This window comes from Dermacentor silvarum, chromosome 4, assembly GCF_013339745.2.
Source record: "Dermacentor silvarum isolate Dsil-2018 chromosome 4, BIME_Dsil_1.4, whole genome shotgun sequence".
NCBI lineage: Eukaryota > Metazoa > Arthropoda > Arachnida > Ixodida > Ixodidae > Dermacentor > Dermacentor silvarum.
Genome location: NC_051157.2, coordinates 128,850,665 through 128,875,980, shown reverse-complemented (window position 1 = coordinate 128,875,980; position 25,316 = coordinate 128,850,665). Strand labels below are relative to the sequence as shown.

The 25,316-nt window shown below is 48.9% G+C and overlaps 1 protein-coding gene across 10 annotated transcripts in view; it reads left to right on the top strand.

The window, feature by feature from the left end:
* Window positions 1-6,463: 6,463 nt before the first annotated feature.
* The window catches only part of LOC119448894 (beta-1,4-N-acetylgalactosaminyltransferase bre-4), a 174,617-nt gene continuing 155,764 nt past the window's right edge, over window positions 6,464-25,316 (top strand). For 5 of the 10 annotated variants that reach the window (XM_049666070.1, XM_049666066.1, XM_049666067.1 and 2 more), the window contains exons 1-3: window positions 6,465-6,568; window positions 19,413-19,688; window positions 24,487-24,652. In XM_049666070.1, the coding sequence (XP_049522027.1) occupies window positions 19,515-19,688; window positions 24,487-24,652 (340 nt within the window). In that variant the 5' untranslated portion in view covers window positions 6,465-6,568; window positions 19,413-19,514. Of the gene's footprint in view, window positions 6,569-9,599; window positions 9,865-19,412; window positions 19,689-24,486; window positions 24,653-25,316 lie in introns of those variants that run through there. The other 5 variants (XM_049666071.1, XM_037711672.2, XM_049666069.1 and 2 more) reach the window with 4 other exon arrangements.

Genomic DNA, 25,316 nt, shown 5'->3' with positions numbered 1-25,316 from the left:
CGCGCGTTTGCCACGCAGAGTATGTGCGCATATTCCGCAACCCCCGCAGCAGACGAAACCGAAGCCACCGAGGCGAGCCGAGTAAAATCTACCGCTTGCCTATCACGTGAGAGCCTATTTCCCATCATCCCATTCCTCTAAATTTTTATGACTAGGCTTCAAGATTGTCACGTGACGCTCCCTCCTAGTTTTTTTTTCTTTCCTCCATGATGCGAAGCAGCTTAGGTTAGAGGCGCGACGGTAGGCGCTGCATACTCCGCTGGGGGGCGCCACTGTAGCTCGCGGTATAATGATGCGCGCGCGCGCTCCGCTCCTCCATTCTCCTCCCGCAACGCCGCGATTAGCGCCACGGTAGCCACCGTAGCCACGGACAGCGCCAGCGTCAACGCCAGTGTCAACGCCGTGGAACGCGCCGCGGAGAAGAGGGCTCGAGCCGCTGCCACGAAACGGCAGCGGCGACAGGCGATCCCGAACTTCGGGCTCGCGTAGCCGAAAGGAAACGTCAACGCCGCCGAGAAGCTGCTACTGATGCAACGAGGGCTCGCGTAATGGGAACTTGAGTCGACCCCATGGCTGCTTCGCATACTACTCAGGGTTCCCCTACGGGAAGATGGTGTAATTTTTTAGGGGCGAAGCTCCTTAGGGTGTGGGTCGTTCCCTCCTCGGTAGTAGTAGTAGTAGTATTAGTAGTATGTCGCCACCTGTAGTTTATGAATTGCTCAATAGATGGCGTAAGTGGTAGCCACCTGTAGTTTTATGAAATGTTCACTAGATGGCGTAAGTCCGTAGCTCTGGTTGGCATGGAGACCAACCATGTATGTATGTATACTTATACCTACATACATAACTATGTATGTATGTATGCGCATATATACATATATATGCATATGTATAGTATAACCGGAAGCCGACTTCCGTTTCCACTTCCGGTTCCGCTTCCTTTTTCACTTCCGGTTCCGGAAGCCAGTTTCCGGAGAACGCTTCCGGCGTTTTTCTCTCGTCCGTAGCTAGGTGCGCTGCGGTGCACAAGGGCGTTCGTTCCCGACGCGCGTTCTCTTTATCTCTCGTCCGTAGCTGTGGTTTAGCCGAATGATCCCCCGGTGCTTCGCCCACTCATCATCATTCACTTTGTGGATATGCTGTGATTTTTTTTCCCCACTTCGCTCAACGCTAGCTAGGCGTTTCTCTAGGTAGCGTTTCTTTGCCGCGCGCTTGGCGCACTCCTTCGTACTTTCCCCTGCGCGCGATTCTCTTCTCCAGGCGTCTTCTTCCTCCGTTTCCTTCGCGGCTTCACACAACCCATCGCCGATTTTACTGACGAGCCACTTGCGCGTGACCAAATCCTGTCTGGAAACTTAACACTGTCGCTGAAACGAAAATTTTACAATGATTGCAATCTACCGGTGCCAGCATATGGGGCAGAAACGTGGAGATTAACAGAGAAGCTCGAAAACAAGCTAAGGACGGCACAAAGAGTGATGGAACGAAAATGGTGGGCGTAACGTCAAGAGACAGGAAGAGAGCGGTCTGGATCAGACAGCAAGCGGGGATAACCGATATTGTGATTGGCATTAAGAGAAAAAGATGTGTCGCAGTTTCACCCGAAAAGAGAAGCATAAATTGCGATAGCGAATTAGTAGAGAGCTATACAGAGTAAGGATAGTAGTTTTATCAGCTGCATAAACTTTGACATGCAGCAGCACCAGCAACGCGCATAACTGTTGTCGACGCCGTCGGCGTTTTGCCCCCATTCGCACCGAACGCGCGCGGAGTTCGTGACTGTTACCGGTGCCTCTGGGGGCGGCTCGGAGGTTTTCGACGAGATCAGAATGGGACACTCATCGAGCAGCGTCGGAAATCTTACCCATCTTCTCGTCTCGCAACGTTTTCATATAAATACGCATTTGGTGCCGCAGCTAAACGTCGCCTCCCCTCCCTCCCTTCCGTCCCCCCATGGCCTTTTGCGCGACAGAAGAAGTCGCGTTTGATCACTATATATGATGATTATAAAGGAGGAAAGAGACGCTTAATTCTGCACACCTTCAGGGAAGACGGCGCAGAACGCGCGTTTGCTCTCCGACGTGCGTTCGCTCCCCGTGAAAGCGCGCGTCCCTCGCGCCCTTTCACTCGCATATACAGCGTCGGGAGCGCGGCGACAATTTCGTCACCGTTGACGTCATACGGAACCTCACGGCGACGGCATAAATCCACTTTGGTGTGTCCACATAATTGCTATCGCAATAAAATGGAGCTGGGCAGGCGAAGTAATGCGTGGGGTGGATAACCCGTACACTATTAGAGTTGAAATTATGAAATTGCGTGTTACAAGTTGGAGTTAGCTTGCGCAAGACAAGAGTAATTGGATATCACATGGGGACGCCTTCATCCTGCAATGGACATAAAAATACGCTCCTGCTAATGATGATGGTGAAATTATTTATTACTATGCATGGGCGTCATGAATCACCTGAGCCAACGCCTCCTATTGCCTGAGTGAACATGTAGCGCGCAACCACTACTGAAACGCCAAAATCGACAGAGGCTGATTAGATATTTGCAGGAGTTACAGGTGAGGAAAGGGGGGGGGGGGGGGTTCAGCACGCGTGGCCTGAACTAGGCGCTGTATAAGCTGATACAAAATTTTAACGTGAGTGTGAACATGCGCAGACAACCGAGCTTAGAAGAAGAAATGGACACCAACATGCGGGATCGATGCTGATAAACCTTGGCTTTAAAGGTGGTTCAGATCCCCCAACTAAGAGCTATAAAGTGGCAGGTGAATAAATAAACTTTATTTCAGAGACCAAGCTGTTGATACTTGAGCATGAGATCGCGGCATCGAATCTCGGCCGTGGCGGCTGCATTTCGATGGGGGCGAAAGGCAAAAACGCCCGTGTGCTTGCGTTGTATTGCACGTTAAAGAACCCCAGGTAGTCAAAATTAATCCGGAGCCCTCCACTACGGCGTGCCTCATAATCAGAATTGGTTTTGGCACGTAAAACCCCACAAAGAAGAAGAAGAAGCTGTTGATACTTGGAAGTTATAGTAAATGTGGCAGTAAACACGGAATTTTGAGCTAGAAGGCGGTTTTAGTTTTTAGTTGGGTTCAAGTGAAAACCATCGTCATTTGGGAGCGCCCGAAATAAGTACTATTTGCATGTTTGCGCAAGGGAGTTGTGGCCTATCAGTTGTACTGACGAGTTTCAAAGCGCAATGCTGTTTTTTAGATGCGAAGCATCTTATGGTCGGGGCTATGTTACTCCCTCCCTCCCTCCGCCGTGCGTTGTCTACACCCCTACTGCGCAGGCGCATCCTCCTCCCCCTCCTCTCCTTGTCTCATCTCTTCTCCTCTCTCCTCCCCCTCCTCTCCTCTCCTTGTCTCATCTCCTCTCCTCTCGGCATTCCTGCTTCCTCTCCGACGCTTCTCTTCGGATTGCGCAACGAATGGCAACACCTGCGGCTCCGCGCGCGATAATGCGAAGCAGCTTAGGTTAGAGGCGCGACGGTAGGCGCCCCAGAGGCGCCGGCAACAGTCGCCAAAGTCGCGCGCCTTCGGTGCGAACGCGCGCAAAACGCCGACGGCGTCGACAACAGTTCTGCGCGTTCCTGGTGCTGCTGCGTGTCCAAGTTTATACAGCTGATAAAACTACCTTGAGTCGACCCCATGGCTGCTTCGCATACTACTCAGGGTTCCCCTACGGGAAGATGGTGTATTTTTTTGTGATTCTACGTGTACCTGATCAGTTACTTTCCATTTCGAGCTCCCGTTCTCGAATAAAGAGGTGAAAATTAAACTAATGACGAATGAACTCGGTCGGCCTATTTCTTATATAATAAACAGTTTTTCACTGTAAAACAGCGCATATTCGAAACAAATGTCGTTGCGTGAGATAGACCATCCACGTGTAATATAGATGCGCTTGGCGTATTGCAGATAGTCTGTAAGCACGATATAAGAGACAGAAACATTTTAATGTGAGAAAAGCAGTAAGGTCGGCACTATGTCTGTGGCCTGCTACTCTTCGTAGGGGTAGAAAGAAGGGGCAGGAATTGCAAAGAAAGTGCGGATGGCATTGATAACGCACAGAGAACTATGTAGATGTGCTATGTGCAGACTTAATCGGAGCTGAGCATGCTACAATGCGAAGTAGCTGTCAGGGTGTGAGTTCAAGTCCGGAGAAGAAGCAACTCTGTCACAATGTCATCAACGCTCTCCTTGCTCGTACTGTGATTGTTTGTCCACGGCTCCACAATCGTTGCGTTACAATATACCATCGATAGCTAACAATGCGGGCTGGTACAGTTGCAGGAGGATTTTTCAGATACTTCCTGTGATTGCCCAGCTGTAAAATGTAGGGAGGAGTTTTCAGCATCGCTGCCGACATCTTCAAAACACGAAGGAACATGTTCAAAGAAAATTTTGAAACGCGATTGTTAGTGAAGGTCAATGACGTGGGAAGCTGCAGAGGGCGCACTGAATAACCAGGTTATCTGTCTATTTAGTGTAGGTAAAACATACTAACGAAGGTTAATGAAGCTATTGTAATTGTAATCGGTTACTTTCTTTTTCTGTAACATGAACAGGTTTTGTACCAATAAATCATTTTACGACTGAACGAAAGAAATGACTTCTTATGTGTGGCCAGTAGGACTCCTTACGTTGCAAATAAGGGGACGCGGAAGGCATAGCGCGCCGGAGCCTCGTGTTTAGGTGCTCGCGACGCATCTCACATCCAGTTGCATATATCATTGGCGTACATCTATATAGGGACTCACTAATCATGCCTATATTAGCAAGATTGAATAGCCTTTGCCTGAGAACTCCGTTTTGCGGAACACCACGTAACACATAGTTGAATAATACATCGCCGCACAGGGTACTCAAGAATGTTCTCTTGTTTCTCACGTAAGGCTCTATCCACCGGTTTGCCATCCTCCAATACCGTACTTCTGAAGCGTGAGTGAGTGAGTGAAATAACTTTGTTTAGGTCCAGAGAAGACGTAATTGAATTGAATTATGGGGTTTTACGTGCCAAAACCAGTTCTGATTATGAGGCACGCCGTAGTGGGGGACGGGGACTCCGGAAATTTGGACCACCTGTCCAAAGCAACTTCATGTAAGACATTGTCTCAATACTCTTTAAAGGGGCTCTGAACCACTTTTTATCGAAGTGTAGAAATAGTTTTTAAGCGCAAATATGCTATTTCAGAAATACTTTGCCGCAAAAAGTTCTTCAATGTATTCATCAGAAGCGGAGTTATTGGCAATGAAAGACGACAAAGAAATAACTTCGCTTCAACTTCAACTTCAACCTCCGTTGTGCTCCCCTCTCCGTCAATGCCTTGCACTGCGAAGGCTACGGCGGAGTGGGGTGGGGCCACAACGCTCCGCCTCGGAAATCTCACCATGGCGCGCAGTTCAAATTTCATTTTGGACGTTAACGTAGATGCCAGGACTTCCGATTTTGGTGCCTATGACACACTAAACGTAAGCCAAAGGCGGTCGTCCACAGCGCGCAGCCAGTGCATGGACTCATTGCGGCACCCCGCGGCGGCCGCGGGGTAGCCGACCGCAGCGACCAATAGCAGCCGCGTATTGTAATGGGCTTTATTACGTAATAAAGCACACAGAAGAGAGTGGGAATCATAGCTTTTGTTGAAACGAGAGCGTTTAAGGGAAATGTGACTTCGCGTTCCGCTTGCGAGCTCCACGCACCGCGTACGACAGCAAAACTTGGCTGAGGTGTTCACAGCAGCGTATGCTACCCTCAGACTATGTTATTTTACCAAGCCCGAGGGGTGGTTCAGGGCCCATTTAACCCCTAAAAATACAGCCGTTGGGAAACATACGCGCTACTTCACATATTCACTGATAGAAACAAGGTCAATAACTTTAGATAGTAACGAGCGTCCATTGCAAATACATGTCATTGTCACCAGGCTTAGGTTCCATTTTTTCATAAGCCCCTCGATACGAAGCAGTATTACGCCGTGACTTTACGTATAAGCAGTTACGTATAGTGCGACTGGCCTGTAGGACTAACCATCTTAAGGTGACTCCTGTTCCAGTGTGTAGCAACAGCGCAGACTCCCAGTGTAAATTGCATAAACCACTAAGCGTAACTCGTCAGTTCGAGATGAGAAAAAGGCGTGTGAATGATGCCGTCAGGTCCAGGGAAACTTTAGCGCGCGGAGGCATACATCACCGCATTATGTTTATCAAGGTCAAACTGCATGTCAAGGCGATAATCTGCACTATGTGGCACACACCGGTTGTTGGTGCTTGCAGCCACGGACGCGCATTCTGTAAAATGGCGGCAAACGACTCCAAATAGGCATCATATGTCATCAAGAACGCATCATGCGTCTCATGAATAACCTGAAGGTTCCATACTACTTCAGCCAGTATTGATGGCTTCCATTCTAAAATATTAAAAAAATATCATTCCATTGACTAGTAAATTTTTATTTCAAATTTTTCAGCAATCCCTAACAATTGGAATACTGCCCTCTGACTGGAAGACAGTTAATGTAATACCTATATTTCGAACCGGAAACAAAACCTCAGGTAAAAATTACCGTCTTATATCTCTTACGTGCAACTGCTGCAATGCGCAATAACTTTTTGTTCACTAGTCAACATAGGCTTAGAAAAAGTCATTCCGGCGAGACAGAGTTATTGAAATTCACCACTGACTTGCATTCTGATAAGAACGATAACCTGCAAACTGATTGTATATTTCTTGACTTCGCCAAAGTCTTTGACCACGTAGCTGATGATGCCAAATGATCATCACTCCATCTATACTCGTTAACTTTATCATGGCTTCGTAATTTCCTTTAGCATCCCCAACAGTTCATACTTGTTAATAATCTGTCTTCTTATAGTTTCCCAGTTACCTCCGGTGTGCCGCAGGGCAGCGTATTCGGTTCATTATTATTTCTTATTTATATAACTGAGTCAGGCAATAAGATTTCTGCATGTATGCGAATTTTCGCGGATTATTGTATTATCGACCGCCCTATTAAATCTGGTAATGACACCCTGGTACTCTAATCAGATCTTCATCTTATTAACAATTGGTACAACACATGGTTAATGACCCCTAACGAGTCGAAATGTAAAGTCATTTAATTCAGCCGCAAACTGAACAATTCAAACTGTACATACCGTATTCAAGACGACTTACTGTTTCAGGTATCCCATTGCAATTACCTCAGTGCTAACCATTCATCAGATATTTCATGGTCCTCTCATAACACATCCATATGCGCCGTCGCCTCGAAGTCTTTAGGGTACCTACGCCGTAACCTCAGAAATTTCCCCCTAATATTCGCAACCTACCTTACCGTACTTCTGTTCACCCTCAACTTGGGTTTGCTTCCTCTATTTGCTCTCCCTATCGTAACAACGTGGTCACCATATTAGAATCCATGCAAAATAGATCTGCACCATTCATCTCAAGAAACTATAACTACCATTAAAGTGTGACTCAGATTAAAACTGATCTTTCTCTCCAATTTTAGACACCCGCCGTGACGTCACTCTTTTTTAAATTATGGGGTTTTACGTGTCAAAACCGCGATCTGATTATGAGGCACGCCGTAGTGAGGGGTTCCAGAAATTTGGACCACCTGGGGTTCTTTGACGTGCACCTAAATTTAAGTACATGGGTGCCTTCGCATCTTCCCCCATCAAAATGCGGCCGCCGTGGCCGGGATTCAATCCCGCGACCTCGTGCTCAGCAGCCCAACACCATAGCGACTGAGCAACCACGGCGGATCATGACATCACTCTGCTAAGATTATTTTACAAGAATGTACACTCCAATAGATCATGTTCATTTCACCTCGATGTCCCATGCGACACGTCCAAAAGATTGCACAAGCATTTTAGCTTTACACGGATCTAGGATGACACTTCAGCTTTCATACTTGTTAGGACTTCCACGAGCCATCAAATCATGGAACAACCTGTCAGACAACCGCTTCTCTGTCTAATCCTGATACATTCCATCACAAACTCACTGCAAACTCGTCGTTTACCATGTCCAAGTCCATATATTGATCTGATTTTTTTTATTTCCGATTTCCTGTTGCGCATTTCGTTTGCCCGTTTTGCTATGTTTTGTCTGCCTTACTCGAGCTATATCAAGCTATGATGGACGGTGCACTGATCCGTGCGCCATGTGTTTTTTTTTTTTTGTTTATCATGTTTTAATCTGTGTTGCATACTTTTTCTTGTTATTTCCGCATTGCTTGGTCTTCTTTTCGGTAATGCGATTATCTGCTCAAATTTTATTTACCATGTATTGTACTTCATTTTTTATTGCTTATTCTGCTTGTACACTGTATGGTTTTGACACCCCATTACACTGTGTCCTACGGTCCTGTTAATTGAAATAAACAAATATGTCACGTCCTTGCGATTAGATGCATAGCTAACGCACGGATTGTCCGTGCCTGCCAACTCTCGCCATTTGTCCGGGAGATACTGAATGCCATCCAATCCTCCCAGTTTGTACGACACAAGTACTCAAGCACAAAACCGTGGATCTCGGAGAACGCTGTCAGCTGGGTGAACTGCAACCTTGCAATATTTTAGATCACAAATGACGTCTTCAACAAGAGCAGTTTAGTGCCTTCATTCCGTACATTTGAGGCCGAGAACGTCTAGTGGATTTAGTGCAGCTAGGAAGCATTATCGAGGCCCCCGACTGCTTGGCCTTTTGAAAAGGGCTTTGGCAGAGAGTGACTTGCAAACCCGCCCGTGTCCCGTGCGCTGGAGCCACGTCAAATATGCCCTGGTGGTCAAAATGAATCCGGAGTCCCCAGTACAGCGTACCTCACAATCAAATCGTGGTTTTGGCACGTAAAGTCCTTTGAGGCTGCCTGAGGAGCGCTCCAAGACACGTGATGATCTTTGCAATATATATTCTCTAGGTGTTCATGATGGATCCTTGGTGGACACGCCAACGGCATTCGGTTACTTTTACGCGTGGCTACTAGAGTGGTATTCAAATTGGGCATAGAACTTTTCTTCTTGCCGAAGAATAAGCCGACGATGCACTAAAGTGCGTGAAGACATACAAATGGTGTGTCTTATGCTTTGTCCCGAGCTTGTCACAATGATAGTCTGCTACCCAGAATTATACCCAAGAAACTATAACCGGAAGCACGGCAGATCCCATGACTTGCCACGTTCAGCAACAGCCTCGTAGCATTCCGTATTAACCCAGGGAAAAATACCAAAGATGACGCTGCTGTTGATAGACCAAGTGTGTAAAAATGAGCTGAATTTAAAAAACTCCTCAGTCGACACTACGTCACAGACGCTTGTGACTGTATCCCGAGACCCAAATGCCATGTAGTCTGAACAGTTTGACAATATGAGCAGCGCTGCGGCCATTAGCAGCTGTGTTTAGGAGAGCAGCCAAAACAATGCTAAACAGCTAGTGGGATAGGAAATGCGAGGAATGCGTCTGCCCTTGGTACCAGCGCTGTCAAGACGAATGTGATTAACGCGACATTGAAGACGATGCGTATGAAACGTCAAGACAATGCCTATAATATCCTTACATTGCTGTTGGTTGATTATAGAGATCAGTAAAGCACGCAGTCGCGTGCATTAAAATCGATGAAAGCTTTCAGCTAGCGCCGTCAGACCACTTTATCTGTAACGTTAAATGTGATTGTGTAATGCTAATGTTAAATGTGTAGTGTTAAATCCATCGCCAAGTCTCTTTGGTGGCGAGCACGCGGTTGGAGCGGAAGTCCTCCGCTATCGCCTTCTGCTTTCCCACACGTCGTTCAGCCAACCACACTTCTGTCGTGGCAGATACCGTGCTCACTCGTACCCTGCTGGTAAGTCGGAAGCCTTTCTTTACATTGCGTATTCTCTTCGAGGAAACCCTCAGTGATGTAAACTATCGCAAATTGGCATGCTCGAAGTGTTAGTTGAAAGCATAAATGCTTTCCAAGTGTTCGCGTAGTTGTGGTTTCTACAAGCTTGAACCGTGCTGCGGTTGTCGAACAGGTGTGCGCCTACCTTGGAGCGCTTCGTGCCGAAGTGCCGCGCTGGTTGTAGCCCCTTAAGCCTACAACGTATGGGATGTAATACACTGTCCGAGCGTATAGCCGTTGTTTAAAACTAGTCATGCATATTGCAAGCTTCCTTTCCTGTTCCGCGAGCAAAGGTAGCCTGTTCTGTACTAATTTTTCATTACCTTCGCCACGACGGATTTAACATCCGTGGCTTAACTAGCGACACCCTTTGCACAGATCTGGTATATCAACGCTGTTCCACATGTCATTGAAGGAGGCAGGGAGCTTTTGTCATCGCGATAAGAGCAGAACTGCGCAATGTGATCGGAAGATCCTTCGCGGGGATTCCAGCAGCCGAAATGTGAAAGGGGCATCCGTAGTGGAACACAGAAGAGGTCCAGATGATCCGGTGGTCTCTGTTGGACGGCGAGATGAGTATGCATCGGTGATATATTTCTCTAGGGCGACAATACACATTTTTTTCCCAGCTTCAAGGCGAGGCTTATGTAAGTCTGTGTGCGCGGAGCTTCCCAGCAAACGTGCCGACAGTTTCTCCGCAAAGTGGCCATGGGCTTAAATTAACACTGAGAGGTTCGCACATTACACTCACTATTTTTTCTATCCTCTTAGTAGGCCTCGGAATCACTCCATTTATTTCACAAACACTGTTTATATTGACAAATCGCCTGTTTTTCTCCACAACATTGTATAACGATATCCAACTTTGCCGATAGAGCTTTATTGTAATAGCAATTATGAAGGCGTTCGGAGGACATTCCCGTCCTCGTCTCCGCCGCCGTGCAGTCGCGGTACTGACAAGACATGCGCTAAACGGACGCGGTGGTTTAGGGGGTCTCCGGTACGCGGACACTACAAAAAATTACGTAGAATCTCCACAGGGAGTCATTTGATTGATGTGTAAGCATTTCGTAGCAACGAAGTGGTGTTGAGTGCTCACACTCAACACTGCTGGTAATCCTAGCACTGCTCGGAGGCTGCGGTCGTCTTGGCGCCATTACGGTAAATGCGACAGTGCTGCGCGACACCAACCGCTGAGGAAGGCAGCGCAACGTGAACTGATGAGGCAAGAAAACTGGAGTTGGCGGTGCCAGGTGAGCTGATGACGTTCAGATCCGGAGCCACCACTGCTCCACACTTCTGGCTTACTAAAGGTGAGCCTAGCTGCGCACCCGATTGCGCAAATCATGTGGTCAAAGACAGCGCTCGTGCCACTGCTCCAGTGTTCGTTGTCTTCTTCCAGAGCTGGCGAAAACATTCCGCTTGCCTCTATATTAAAAGTGATCGCCTTACGCGAAGGACGGACGGAAACTCGGACAGTTTTCTGGTTGGGTAACCATAGGAATGCTTACGAATTTAAGCACTCTGCTCAATCGGCTCGGAGCCAGCACCTCATATGTTATGTCTCCCGCTGCTGGCATGAACGTAGTGCGTACGCAAACTAGTGTTGCTGTTGAACTGCCGGATGTAAGGGCTGGTCTGAGAGGAACGAACAGTGAACGTGTCGCTAACTTTACGAACGCTTTCACTGGGCACTGACGGTTTCCCGTCGGTCTCATCTCGTGCGCGAACCAGGTGCGACGAAGCCAGTGCCACTGGCGGCGCTCTTCATCACGTCAGCATTGTGGGACGCCTGGTAGCTACTGAAGCGCTGTTCCTTCCGCACATAAACAGTTGCCTTGCGCGCTGCGTCGCGCCAACATGTCGAACCCGCGATAGTTAGAACACCGTACGAGGAGTTGAAGCGCAACGCTAAACCATCAGGGTCCTCGATACTTGTACTATTAAAGAACCCTGTATAAACCTCCTTATCGCTCTCAATACTTCACCCATTGAGAGAATTAAACTGCACAGTTTTTTCCTAGTGTTGCTTTACTCATTCCTGCGCCCGCCGTAAGGCTTGCATATCGGAGCGAGTGCTTGTCCTACGGCGCTCCTTGCAGCTCCATATCGTATGGCCGTCGTCGTCGCCGTGAGGTTCCGTATAAAGTCCACGGGTGATAAAATCGTCACCGCACGCCGTAGGCTGTATGTGCGAGTGAAAGCATGCGATGGTGAGCCGGCAATCGCGGCTCGCGCACGCAAGGGCGGGAAGCAGGGAGGAAGCGCACAGTCGTCTAGTCGTGCACAACGCTCCGAAGGGACGGTAGGGAGGTTGAGCAACCGCGCTTTACCGGCCGGAAGGCTCGGGGGGGAGTGTGGGTAGGTGGTGGAGCCGCGCTTTTTTGCAGCCGCGCACTCCTGCCGGGCCGGAAGGCTACGGAAGGAGGGGGGGGGGGGGGGGCGTTCTGCGCCGCGAGCGCCTATACCCGCGCTCAGTACATTTTAATTTTAAGCAATATGTACATACACATTGCTTAAAATTGTAGTTCGTATATTATTAAGTGTTCACGCTTTATTCTATGCATATTACGAAGTAAGAAAAGGTGCACACCAATGACTGGCGCTTGCCTCCGTCAGTGCATGGCAGCGCACATGAATGCTTTTGTACGCGGGCGAAATTCTGAGCACGCATACAACCTAAAATACTTTGTTCCATCTCCCTCAGGTTTACGAGAGACGACATGCTTCGGAAATCAAAAGCGCACGCGTTGCGCCAGCAGCACTCTGAACAGCGTATCATGTGTAAAAGCGTCGTTTCACTTTATAGAACATAACTCGGCTTACTTAAAAACACCCTTGACTTGTTAATGCCCAAAGCAGTTCAACAGGAAGCAACGAAAGCACGTAGGTGTTACTGCAGAAATCATTTAACACTTCTGAAAACATGAATCACAGGAACGCCGACTTGATAAACAAAAATGATACTATCTCACGGCTACGATCGCACTTTTCCTCTGCCTCCCACCTCTACCTGTATATAATCGCTACAGTGATCACCTATCACTATAGCATGCTTCCAGTGAACGACTCACTGCAGATAGAAAAATTCTGACAAAAAAAGTCGCAGTTTCACTCAAAAGGTGAAGCATCGATTGAGATAGCGAATTAGTACACAGCTCTATGAAGTAAGGATATTAGTTTTACCAGTCGTATAAACTTTCAAACATTCGCTTACTACTTACTGGTATCCCGCGCGCACAGGTAAACATGTACACATCTCGCTCGATGACCGCCGAAACGTGTTGTCAAAATGCTGGAGTGAGGAAGCGCGCCAGCAGCAGCGAACGAATTAACCTTCGTGCTGTCTCTCGCTTCAATGAAAACTAAACGTTAAAAACATAGCGCATATGAAGCTACCGGCGCTCGGCGTGGCGTACTTTGTCCAAGCATAGCCTCCTATATACATACTTTCTGTGCCCGCGCAATCACTCCGGAAGCGCCATTCAACCTCCTTGCCTGACCTCCTCGCAGGTCGCCCGCTAGGGGCGCTGCTACCCCAGAATAGTTCACCAGCCGCCGTGCATTGGTAAAGGCGGGAAAAATTGCGTGTGCGTGTCTCCATTAGTGTCAAATCCCGACAATATTAATTTGCCTCGCCTGCCGACAGTTCACTGGTTTGCTGAAAGATCACCTTTCTACAGAAGTCCACGGCTGAGGAAAAAAAACTTGCCGTCTGTTTCGATTGACGCGGTGAGCTGCGATAGGGTATTGAAGGACTGTGGCTGTGGTAACACTTTCGGTGGCGCATTGAGGACGTCTAGCCGCAACGCAAATAAGGGCCTTTAGGCCGAAAAGAAGATATTGTGGTCACGATTGAGTTGTGCTACTTTAAGTGATTTGGTAAGTCTCTTTGCGAGTTGATACCCAGTGGTATGGCGTATTGTTGTGGACCTGGATGCACCTCGTACAGTAAGAGAAAGGTCCCGGGCATCTCATTTCATGAAATTCCGAGCGATGAAGAACTTCGAGAGAAGTGGCTCAAAGTTGGAATGCGTCAAACGTGGAATGCGTCAGATATTTGCTGAGCGAGATGCTCTTTCGATTTGTTCTGACTAGAACGCTCTCGTCTGACGCCATTGAATTTTTTGTTTGTTTTGTTTTGTGGTTGAGGAGGTCAGCTGGAAGCAACGACCAGACTGACGCACGAGCAGTTTTGTGCGTAATAGAAAAGTCTCTGAAGACAGGCATTGCGTCAACATCGAAAAACAGCAACGTGATGGACACGGAAGATAGCACATGCTCGTCGCTACGCCGGCAACTGAGTGTAAGCACTACGCCAGAACCATCCGAAGAATTCCAAAAAGAGGCGAAAGCAACGCTGGTCAACCAAATCACCCGGCGCAAAGAAACGCTTCGTTCGCCAGAATGTGCAGCACTAGCGGTGGTTGGCGGATACTTGTCGAGAGTTGTTAATGAGCGGGTCTCTTGCAAAGAATGCCTCAGTTTGTTGACAAAGCCCAAGCCCTCGTCGCCGTCAGATTCTCGGGTGAGGCTTCAAGACAGAAGCCGTCTGTTGTATCCGTCAGACGAACTCGTAGTTATGCTGAACTCTTTGCACAAGTAGGTTGAAGTAGTGCTCGCTAAGCGAAGAAATTTTAAGCAACCGCTGAGGGAGACTGCCGTGAATGCTGCTGAAGTGTTCCGAGAGCGTGAACTATTGAATGGTTCAGTGCCTGAGCATCACGAGAAGTTGTTTGAGATCATGATGACAAAGTTCTTCCGCCCTCTATTCACTAATTTTGCGCTGAAGATAACGGACAAGAACGACGTGATGATGATGATGATGAAATAAACTTTAATTTTCGAGACAGTGTTCCCGAGCGTTTGAGCTGTGGATCACTCTAGGTGGGAGGGTCCCTCATTTCAGAAATCCTCTGGTCGCGATAGCATCCCGGGATCTGGCGACAAGACGTCGTTGTTCGTCCAGGGCCGGGGTGGAGATCTTGGCCTCCCACGTCTCGGCGAGGAGGTTCACGTCTTCGGACGTTGTATGCTTGGTAACGGCGTCTTCGGGGCGCCACGGGCACTCGAGTAGCAAACGATCCAGAGTGTCTGGCATGGCGCAGATCGGGCAGTTGTAGGTGTGTAGTGTCGGGTGGATGCGATGCATGAGGATCCCATGGGTGTACATATTGCTCTGCAGTCTTCGGAATGCGGTGCTTTCCTCTTTGGTCAGTTTTGGATGAGGTGGTGGGTACACGCTGCGTCCCAGTCGGTAGTGTTGGAGGATGGGGTTATTCGTGGGGGGTATTGTCTCCGCTTCCGCTGCGTCGCCAGGCGGTCGGGGGTCTCGCGAGGCGGAGAGAGAGGCCCGGTTGACGTGATCGCGGGCCGCGGCGTGTGCCGCTTCGTTTCCCTCGAGCCCCTCGTGCCCTGGTACCCACGTGACGCAGGTGTAAGGGAGCGGAGTGCTTCTTTTCTGCAGAATTTTGACTGCTTCCACCGATATTCGGCCTCGCGTGTAATTGCGTACTGCGGATTGGGAGTCCGTGAAGACTGCGACTGCGTTCGTGCTCGTGGTGGTGGCGAGGGCGATCGCCGCTTCTTCCGCTATCTCCGTGTTCCGCACCCTTAAGGTGGCGGATGCCAGTTCTTTGCCTCTCGAGTCAACCCCACTCAGGGCGTAAGCGGTTTTTCCCTGGTATTTGGACGCACCTACGTAGCGAGAATCTGGATCGTGCTACGTAGGTGCGGAATTCGGATGGCGTCGACTCGAGCGAGCCGGCGTCCCCGATGATGCTCGGTATGCATGTTGCGCGGCAGTTTGTCGATGCTCAGGGATTCTCTTATGCATGGTGGTATCTTGACCTTGCGGTCCGCGTCGGAGATGTAGCGTTCTCCGTAGCCGAGGCGCGCAAGGACCGATCTGCCCGTCGGGGCGAGCTTCAGCCTCTCGAGTTGGTTGTTCTTCTGGGCTTCCACAGGTCTTGCCAAGTGTAATGAGCACCCATATTGAGAAGTCGGGTGGTAGATGCCACGGGTGGTAGACCCATGGCGAGCTTCGTAGCTTTGCGCATGATGACATTGAGCTTGTCGACTTCGCAATTCTTGAGAGCCAGGTACGGGGTTGCGTACGTTATTCTGCTGGTCAGTAGAGCTTCAACGACTCTCAGGGTGTCTTGCTCCTTGAGGCCACTGCGTCGATTGGCTACTCTCCTTACGAGGTGTGTGAGTTGGGAGATTGTGCGTTGGAGCCGTGGGAGCGTGGCGACTCCTGATCCGTCTCGGTGCAGGTGCAAGCCGAGTACTCGAAGCGAGGCGACCTTCGGTATTTGGATACCGTTGAGCGTGACGCATGGGTCTGGAGCTTCGCAGGTGGGAGGTCTTCTCCTCGTGCGTACCTTGAGTACGAGTCGCTCCGATTTCTCAGGTGCGCAGTGGAGGCCGCATCTATCGAGGTAGTGGTCGATAACATCAACCGCTTCTTGAAGGCAACGTTCCTGCTCTCCGGTGCTCGTTCTCGCGTCCAGAACGTGATGTCGGCCGCGTAGAAGGCGTGACGCAGGCCTGGGATGTTTTCGAGAAGCCGGGGGAGCTTGAGGAGTGCCACGTTGAATAAGAGGGGCGACACGACGGAGCCTTGCGGCGTTCCCCTGTTCGGCAACTTGAATTCTTTACTGCGTAAGTTGGACATCCCCACCATGGCCGTCCGGCCGGTGAGGAAGTTACGGACATAGCCGACATTGGAAAAGTTTTTTCACAGAAGCCCCTGTCACGAAACCTCTACAAACTTTAAATCCAAATGATGGCAATAAATGTGTTTGTTGTGCAGTTATTAGAGGTGACATTGTTTTTTTTTTCACACTGACGTACAAAACATATGTAATAATAAGCAGAAAGAAAATTAAGCTTCATAGCAGTGCAGATGAGATCTGTGGTTTTCCTTTTGTCGTTCTTTTTTCTTTTTTTGTAAGAAGCAATTCGCGGTGGCCTGTGCGCTTCTGTGTCGGCGTTAAACACCCGCAGATGTTGTAAAACGATAGAATCGGCACCTGTAAAAAATAACGTTATATATGGTTATGCTACAGCGCACGCCGCGGTAGAGCGTCCTGTATTTCTATTCTGGGCTAGCCCCGCCAACTGCTGGTGAGTGACGGAACTAGGCGCGAGAACCGGTTCCCTGCGTTCTCGGCGCCGATAGGCACGCATGAATATATAGTAGGCTATAGTCTAAGTCGCATAGCGCTTTGAAAATGAGGCCTGCGCGGGTAGGTATTTGGTGGATCGCTTTCAAGATACGGCGCCCGCGCGGCTGCGCCGTAAGCAGCAGCCGTTGCAGTAGAATGCCCCCCCCCCCCCTCTCTCGGCTCCTCACCGTGCCTGGCGCGCCACACAAGACCGCGCGCTTCCGCCCCGCCTTCCTCCTGTTGTTACTTCGGGGGGGAGGACGATAGACGGACTCTTTCAGCAGACGAAGAAGAAACGAAAAGCTTTATACAATATTTACAGATAGTAGGCAATAGCGTACATGTAGCTCTCAGAGCGCATCAGACCGACTGGGCGGCTGGTGGCGACTCTCTGGGTTAACAATGGGCCGGTTCTTCCTTAAATCCCCTTGGCGGTGACTCCTCGTCGACAGGACCCAGACGGGGCGGTTGCCGACGTCACCCGCATCGTATTGTGTCGTTGCGTCCCCTTGGCGACTCGTCGACAGGACCCAGAGGGACGGGTGGCGATGATGGCCGGTGCTGCTTGCAATTACCCGCGACGAATCCATTCGACGCAGATAAATCGGAGTTCCTGTCGCCTCGATGATAGGGTTGGCACGTACTATGGCCCTAGGCCGCGCGCGCGCGAGATTGAGCCTCATTCGCCGGCTGACCCTCGCAAGCTTTCACTCGCACATACAGCGTACGGCACGCGGCGACGATGTTTGGATTTTATACGGAGCATCACTGTGACGGCGCCGCCGACGGCAAAATGCGCTTGGAGTGTCCGTATAATTGCTATCGCAATCGCAATAAAAAAATCACCAGCCCTTCCCCTGTCGTGAAAATGGGGGTAAGCGAAGCTTGTCGTGTGTGTAAGCGGCCTTCCTGGTGATTTTCTTTGTTTCTTTCTCTCTCTTTCTCTCTCTCTTTCCTTCTCTCTCTCTTTATTTCTCTCTCTTCCCTTCTCTCTCTCTTTGTCTCCCTCTCTCTTTTTCTTTTTTGTTCCTGGTATGTGCCATTGAGCTTGGACCCTTTCTGCACTATCGCCAGGATCGGCCCACTTTTCATCGTGACGCCACCGCCACCACACCGCCGACACTTGTGAGCCTATAAGCTTCGCTTAAAAAATTCATCGACGATTACGATATTCTCTTATGCGAAATTTGAGCACAGCTTTGTACTTGTTTTCATATTGCGATAGATTGGCTGGCGTGGACATGTCTCGTGCGGCACGTTTCAAACGGAGCGTAGTGTGGCGCGACTGCTTCGCTAATCAGTTGATCGCGAGAGGCGGCGCCTGGGTGACGCGTGGGCGCAATTCACAGCAACCGCTGCAGAGAGACCTCCGCTTATGCAGCGCTTTGTTTCCACAGAGACGACGCGCGCTACTCTGGCGCAATCTTGTTGCCATCTTCGCCACAGATTCCGTCCTGAGTGGCACTAAGCTTTTCTTCTCAAGCTTTCGCCATACCCTCCTCCGCTTTCCACCTCATGGTTCCGCTGCACCCTCCTCCTCACACTCTCTTCACTCACGCCAGTTTTTTCATCCCCCTTTGCTCTCATCTTTTGCTGTAATCGTCAAGGTCCGCTTCGTGGTTCCGCTGCACCTTCCTCCTCCGGTTTTCGCCTCGCGCGCTCGTTGCTATCGAATTCTTTCAGAGCCCCCCCCCCCCCCCCCCTGTGCTCCGCGTTCACTCTGTCATCATTGGCTGTGCTCGTTCGCTCGCTTACGAGGGGCGCTGCCGGAACGGGTGCCTAAGCGCCGCACTCTCAAATGTTCCACGGTGTTTTCCGCGCTACCACTGCATGATTCGCTACTCTGACGGGTAGCCTTTCGTTGCACTAAAAGAAAATGGGCACCATAAAAATTGGTTGTCAGTCTCATTAGTGCTGGTGTCATTAGTGCAGCTCGGTGTCCTGTGTACTGCGCTGTGTTGTCCTCAACGCTATCAGACGCATAGCGCGTGAAAGTGCCTCGTCGTTGTTTAGAACGCAAAGGGCATATCCTCAATATATTTCTCATCAACCTCCCTCCTACACGCACTTAAAAAATGATGCAGTAATCCAATTTCGAGCAATAAGCTAAACGACCGTGTTTGTGTGACTATCGACACGCGGAAGAAAAACTGTCGCAGTACCTTTTATACTTCTGTACCATATTCTTTATTGTTGCGCTATTACACCGCTAAGTTATTTTCTGATGACGCTTCGTTATTTCCTTCATAAAAAAGAAAGTCAAGCTGGCTTGTCACAAATTGCAGCCTTCGTCATATCTAACAATGTTTATGTTGCCTTTCTTCTGTACCCTTTTTGCAGGCCCTTCTGATGTGACACTGGCGCTGTTGCGAGTGGCCTTTCGTGAATGCACGGCAGAAAGCAGTTTCACTCTTCGAGAACAATCTGTGTCAAGCTACAAAAATGGTACTAGCGGAACGTATCGGAAGTGGGGAGGCCGAGAAAGGGAGAGGTATCGCAGGTGATTCATGGGCTTTGGCTAAAACCCACTTCTGCAAGATCGTCGTGGCGTCCTTGGTGCCATTTACCATGATGCACTGGTGCTTGGACGTGACACAACTCAAGATGACAGTGAAAGTACGTTTGGAACGTTTAAGCGCTTATTTGGCTATCCTCTGTATGTTTTGGCACACGTTTTAGGCGTTTGAAATATAACGCTAAAGGTTGTGCATTACCTTCCGGTATCGGCCCACGGAAGAGGACGCGTTACTACCAGAAAGCTCGCCTTCGTGCATAGTATTCGCCGCCAGCGTTTCCCGGTAAGCAGTGCGGTTCCATAAGCTGCAGTTGGCGGGAAACGTGATCAGCAGTCAAGGAACTTTGAATTCTATCGCGTTCCACTCTTAAAGGCGAAGCTTTAGCGTGCTTCAAGTTTTTAATAACGAGGAATAATAATAATAATTTAATTAAAGACGTTACAGGTTCGAAGCGCGCTGCATTCAAAGTTTTTTTTTTTTTTTACTTTTCTGTATGTGCGATTGGTGGCGTGCTTACGCATCTATATAAAAGTGGTGAATCTTAAACGTCACAATTGCGTTCATAGTTCCCTGAGCTCGCAATCGATAGATCTTACTGAAACAGAAATTGAGTTTTGAACAAAGCGCATGTTTAACAAAATTGAAAAAAAAGTTACTGCCTAAGCACACATGTTGATAAGGGATGTTACGGCTATAGATTTAATCTGTATCTCTCGTTTGTTCTTGGGTCCGGCTTTCAAGTATCGAACTCTGTTCATAAACATAGAGCTGCCTACACAAATTACAAGGGGAAGTAGAGCACTGCACGGGCTCGGGCTTACCCGAAAAGCCCGGGCCCGGCCCGGCCCACGGGCCGGGCCGGGCCGGGTAGAGCAGTTTTTTCACGGGCTCGGGCCGGGCTCGGGCACGGCGTGTACTTTTTGACCCGGGCCCGGGCCGGACTCAGGTTTTTGACGAGGGCCCGGGCCGGGCTCGGGCTTTCTGCGAGTTATTCTGGGGCTTCTCAACTCTGAAAAACATGTATTTTTTGGTCTCGGGCCGGGTTTGGGCCAGTTTCGAGTCGGGCTCGGGCCGGGCCGGGCCGGGCGGGTAACGTAGATTATTTCCGGGCTCGGGCCGGGCCCGGGTCTCGCCATAAAATTTTTTATCGGGCTCGGGCGGGCCACCCAATGTAAAACGGGCCCGGGCCACAAAAATCGGCCCGTGCAGTGCTCTAAGGGGAAGCTTTGGCGCTAGTGTCTGCGGTAGGAGTAAGCGCTAGGGTTCAGCCAGTATGTATGAAAATGTTGGTAAGTAGATGAATTTGACTAATCATTGCCCTTCTGCCTTCAAAGTGGTTTGCCACTTTGCCAACGCATCATTGCCAACACAACAGAGCGTTATAAATGTCATACATGCGATCGGACAGACCTTTATTCCCTTTTCCGCTTAAAAAATGTGTTGTTTCAACATTAAATATATGTAAAGCGTTGTAACTAGAGCCACAAGATTATGAAGCCACGAGTGGGATGATCAGACAAATCCATGCACTACCATTGTTAGGTGTGCTCCAATTGTGGGCAGTATCGTAGGCAGTCTACGTAGACAGACAGCTAAGGAGACACTATGAGTCCAATTAGTCGAACGCACTTGGAACCCTCGGGGATACGATGGAAAGGCTCCTCTGCGATGTGACGCCATCTCCCGGCGACCAGCAAAAACTAAATAAAGCACACATTATTTCTGTATTCTAACTGTTTGCGCGTGCGAACCTATGAAATAAAGGGACGTAACATTGATTGCGATAAAAAATTAATAAACACCTATGCGAAGTAAGGATAGTAAACTTATCGGGCGTATAAAATCGTAAACATTCACACGGCAGCATAAATACATCAATCGATGACCACGGACACTCGCTGTCAAAACTCCGAACTGAGAAAGATGCGCAGCAGCAGCGAGCGATTTGCCCTTCGAGGTGCCTCTCGCTTCAACGCGAAATAAGCGACCAGAACACAGCGCACACGAGGCTATCAGCCCTCGGCACACCGATACTGTAGTCATCGCGCATCACTTTCAAGATAGGGACCGCGCTGCCGCATTCAGCTGTGCCATACGCAGCCGCTGCCTGTCGTTAACCTGTCCCTTGTAACGCATTTAAGCAGCGCGTCTAGTGAATGTGTTTCCCCAACTTGCGCCGTCATATCATCACTAGCCTTAATTTCTAAGTGTGTGTGAATGTTATTTTTAAGACCGAATCAAACAGTGAGAAGTGAATATCGAGTATTTTTGGCTGCGAGGCTGTTTAAACCAGCAGTAATTTGTGGTTCGTATCAAGAAACTGCCGCGCCGTAGCCATGGAACCAGGAAGGCGGAGGAGGGTGGTGCGGCGCATGCGCACGTGGTTTCCTCCTTGCCAGCTCCCTCCTTTCCCGACCCCCGCCTCTCTCCTCTCCGCAGCGCGCTGAGCCAGCAGAAAACAAAAAGGCGAAAGCTTGCACAAGGCCGCGCAAATATCAAGACACAGCAAAGCTGGCCGATTGATATCGAGCGGCTAGCCTCCAGCGGGTCCAGCGTCGGCAAGCAACAGCGTTCTTGGCACTGTGCCCACCTCGATTAGCCTGTCTGTGTTTGTGGCGTGCCAGGAACGCTGTCGCTGGTAGGCGCCGACGCGTCCTGCGCTAGTAACGTGAAAGGTCGCGAAAGGGAAGGTACCTCCGAAAATGATCGCTCGAGAATATCTTCCTACGTACCTAGTTAAGTTAAACCAAGTTAACACTTAGCAGCAACCAAGTTAATACCTAGCAGTAGCAGCCAGCAAGAGTTGAGGACCGACAGTTTCGCTGTGCCTAAGCTTGTCATGACCGAGTGCGAACTTGCCCGTTTTTTAGAATAGTTTTACAATAATGCATGGCCATGATTACAAATATTATAAAACGGTTTTCACACCCAAGTGTTTTTAAAGTTAGCTAGTTTCTGTCATTACAGAGTATGTTATTACCCATTACTTTTTAAAAAGCACAAACGCAGCATTAGCAGCACAGAAATAATTTATTCACATGCACAGGGCTATTCAGAGAGTGCGAATGATCGCTGTACAGCCTGTACAGTGTGGCTACCTAAACGAGGCAGCCTGCTCCTCTGCGCAAGTTATCGTGTTTTATTTCTGTACTACGCCCGCAGGGGTGAGAATTTCCTGTACTTTTGCCAGAATTTTATGTTTATTTGGGCGTATATATTCAAAAAGCTATTCAAAAACTATTAGCATTATGGAATAGTTACTATTCGATTCGAATACTGAATCAGTTAGGACAATATTCAATTCGTTGTATTAAAGTTCCGAATTCTCGCACACGCTTATTAGTTTGAGACACGCAGCACATTTGATGTGTGAACGAAACTGTGGGATATGCACCTCTACTTTCCATATTCTATTCGAGTCCAGAGGGTTGCTTTCCATATGGGTTGTTCTTTAAGCATGAATTGAGCTTCTGCTGACATTTGTAAGTAAATTAATAAAGCGACACCTTTAATGGCTTCGTTACGGAGAAGGCACGGCGTCAAAAGCGTTCACCGTGCGTTTATCGTGAGCGAAAAATTGTCTACCAATGAAAGTGCGGTGCGCGCCGCATTTCTACCAAACACTAAGCGGCGTACGTAGTGTGCTCCGCTCGGTTCCTTGCAGCACCATGAGATGGCGCTCGCCTCCGCGCATCCGCGGCGGCGCCGGCTGCGTAGGCGAAAGAAAAATGAACCAGAAAGCTCTCCTTCGTGCATAGCGTTCGCCGCAAGCGTTTCCCGGTAAAGATTAAGGTTGCATAAGCTGCAGTTGCCCTGAAGTGTTCGAAGCGTTCAGAGACAATTTAATGCCATCGCGTCTTAAGCGCCTTCCAAGTTATTTTGGATATATTATTTTTTCTTCATAAAACTGTTTGAGACTGCCTTTTACGAGACTTGCTTCCCTTCAGGAGGTCAACAGGACTTGTTCTTGAGCAAGTTTTTGTGAAGTACAGTCGGCGTCACCCTTGTCTAGGGCGCGGGAACGGTGGCTTCCGTGGCTCTCCGGAGCCAACCAGAGACGTCTGCGGGGCCCAAACGTGCCCAGCACCTACCGTTAGACGTCGGACGCAGCAGCTAGCGTTAGACGTCGGACCCAGCAGCTAGCGTTAGACGTCGCTGGCTGGCTCCGGAGACCCCCGGAAGCTGCTGTTCCCGCGCTCTAGACAGGGGTGATGCCGACTGTACGTAACGTCAATTTTTGCAACAATAGAACACAAACACAAGATGAACTCGCTCACATGCACAAGTTGCTTTATGTGTGCAAAAATTAAAATTATGGGATTTTACGTGCCAAAATCACCACCTGATTATGAGGCACGTCATAGTGGAGGACTCCGCATTAATAAGGACCACAGGAGGTTCTTTAATGTGCACCTAAATCTAAGTACAAGGGTGTTTTCTGAATTTCGTCCCCATCTAAATGCGGCCGCCGTGGCCGGGATTCGATCCCGCGACCTCGTGCTCCGCAGCTCAACATCATTATGTGTGCATGTGTACTTCTTGTATATGCCTTCATTACAGCAAATAAAGAGCGTTAGAACATTCAAAGCTGCCATTAAGTAACTGTTTGCCGCCATCAACTAACTTTTTTCCCCACCCCTCGTGTAAAACTCTGGGTACAGGGTCCTGGAGGGTCTTCGAGGGAGCAGGGTCCTTGATTTTCAATAAAGAAATCAATAAATAAGAGATAATGTTAAGTAGTCAATAGAGGAGGCCCATGTTGGTACATCAGTTCACTACTGCATTCAGAAACTAACCTTCGGGCTCATCAACTGTGAACCCTCCCCCCCCCCCTCCTACAACCTCCATTTAGCAGGGAAATGAAAATTATTTTGCCTACGCTGGCTTCTACATTTCAGAGAGCTTCGCCTCAACTTCCTTGGCATTCGGAGGTCATCAGCTTAAGTGGAAAAAACCACGAAAGGTCTCTCAAGCTGACTGGTGTTCCTAAGGATGTTTTAACCGATAGCAGGCGAGCAAACGTGTCATCAGTGAATCTTTGTCCTCTAATATCGCCGAACTTAGGTAAGCGGCTTTGCACCGCATGTCATGTTGTTTATGCCAAGTGTCATTATCCCCTACAGTCATCAGCTTTACAATGGCTGAGTGAGTACCCATTGGCAAGCAAGTAGCGATTGTCAAGCAACGTCTTAGTAATACGTGTATATAGAAAAAGAAAAGTAGAAATGAAACAGATATCACCGAGGTAAATAAAAACAGTATTTTTCTCACTTGCTTGGCACAACGAAACAAGATGGGCTGTCAATTTTGATGTTTCTGTATATGCGTAGAAAAATATTGGTGCATGTGGAAGGTACCGGCTGTGACTGCGCTTCGACAGGTAAAGAAATTATAAGAACAATAAGATTACCACGAAAAAATAGAAAGTCATAAACGAAGACTTCAGATGCCTTCATTTTGTGACAATATATGAATGCTAAACCTGAGTTTCACTGCCCCATTAAGTGTTACGACTACCGCAGATAAGAAATGTCGGAGAAGCAATGGGAACCCAAAGTTTCTAAGTGGCTCGACACCATGAGCGTTGTTCATTGAGGATCCATTGGTTCGCTGGAAAGCGCACTACGAACATACTGTGTATTGCCAGATCAGTTTAAATGCAATAAACATTATCACCGAAGTATTGGTAAAAATAAAGGCTAAATATATTTAGCCTGAGGACGAATTC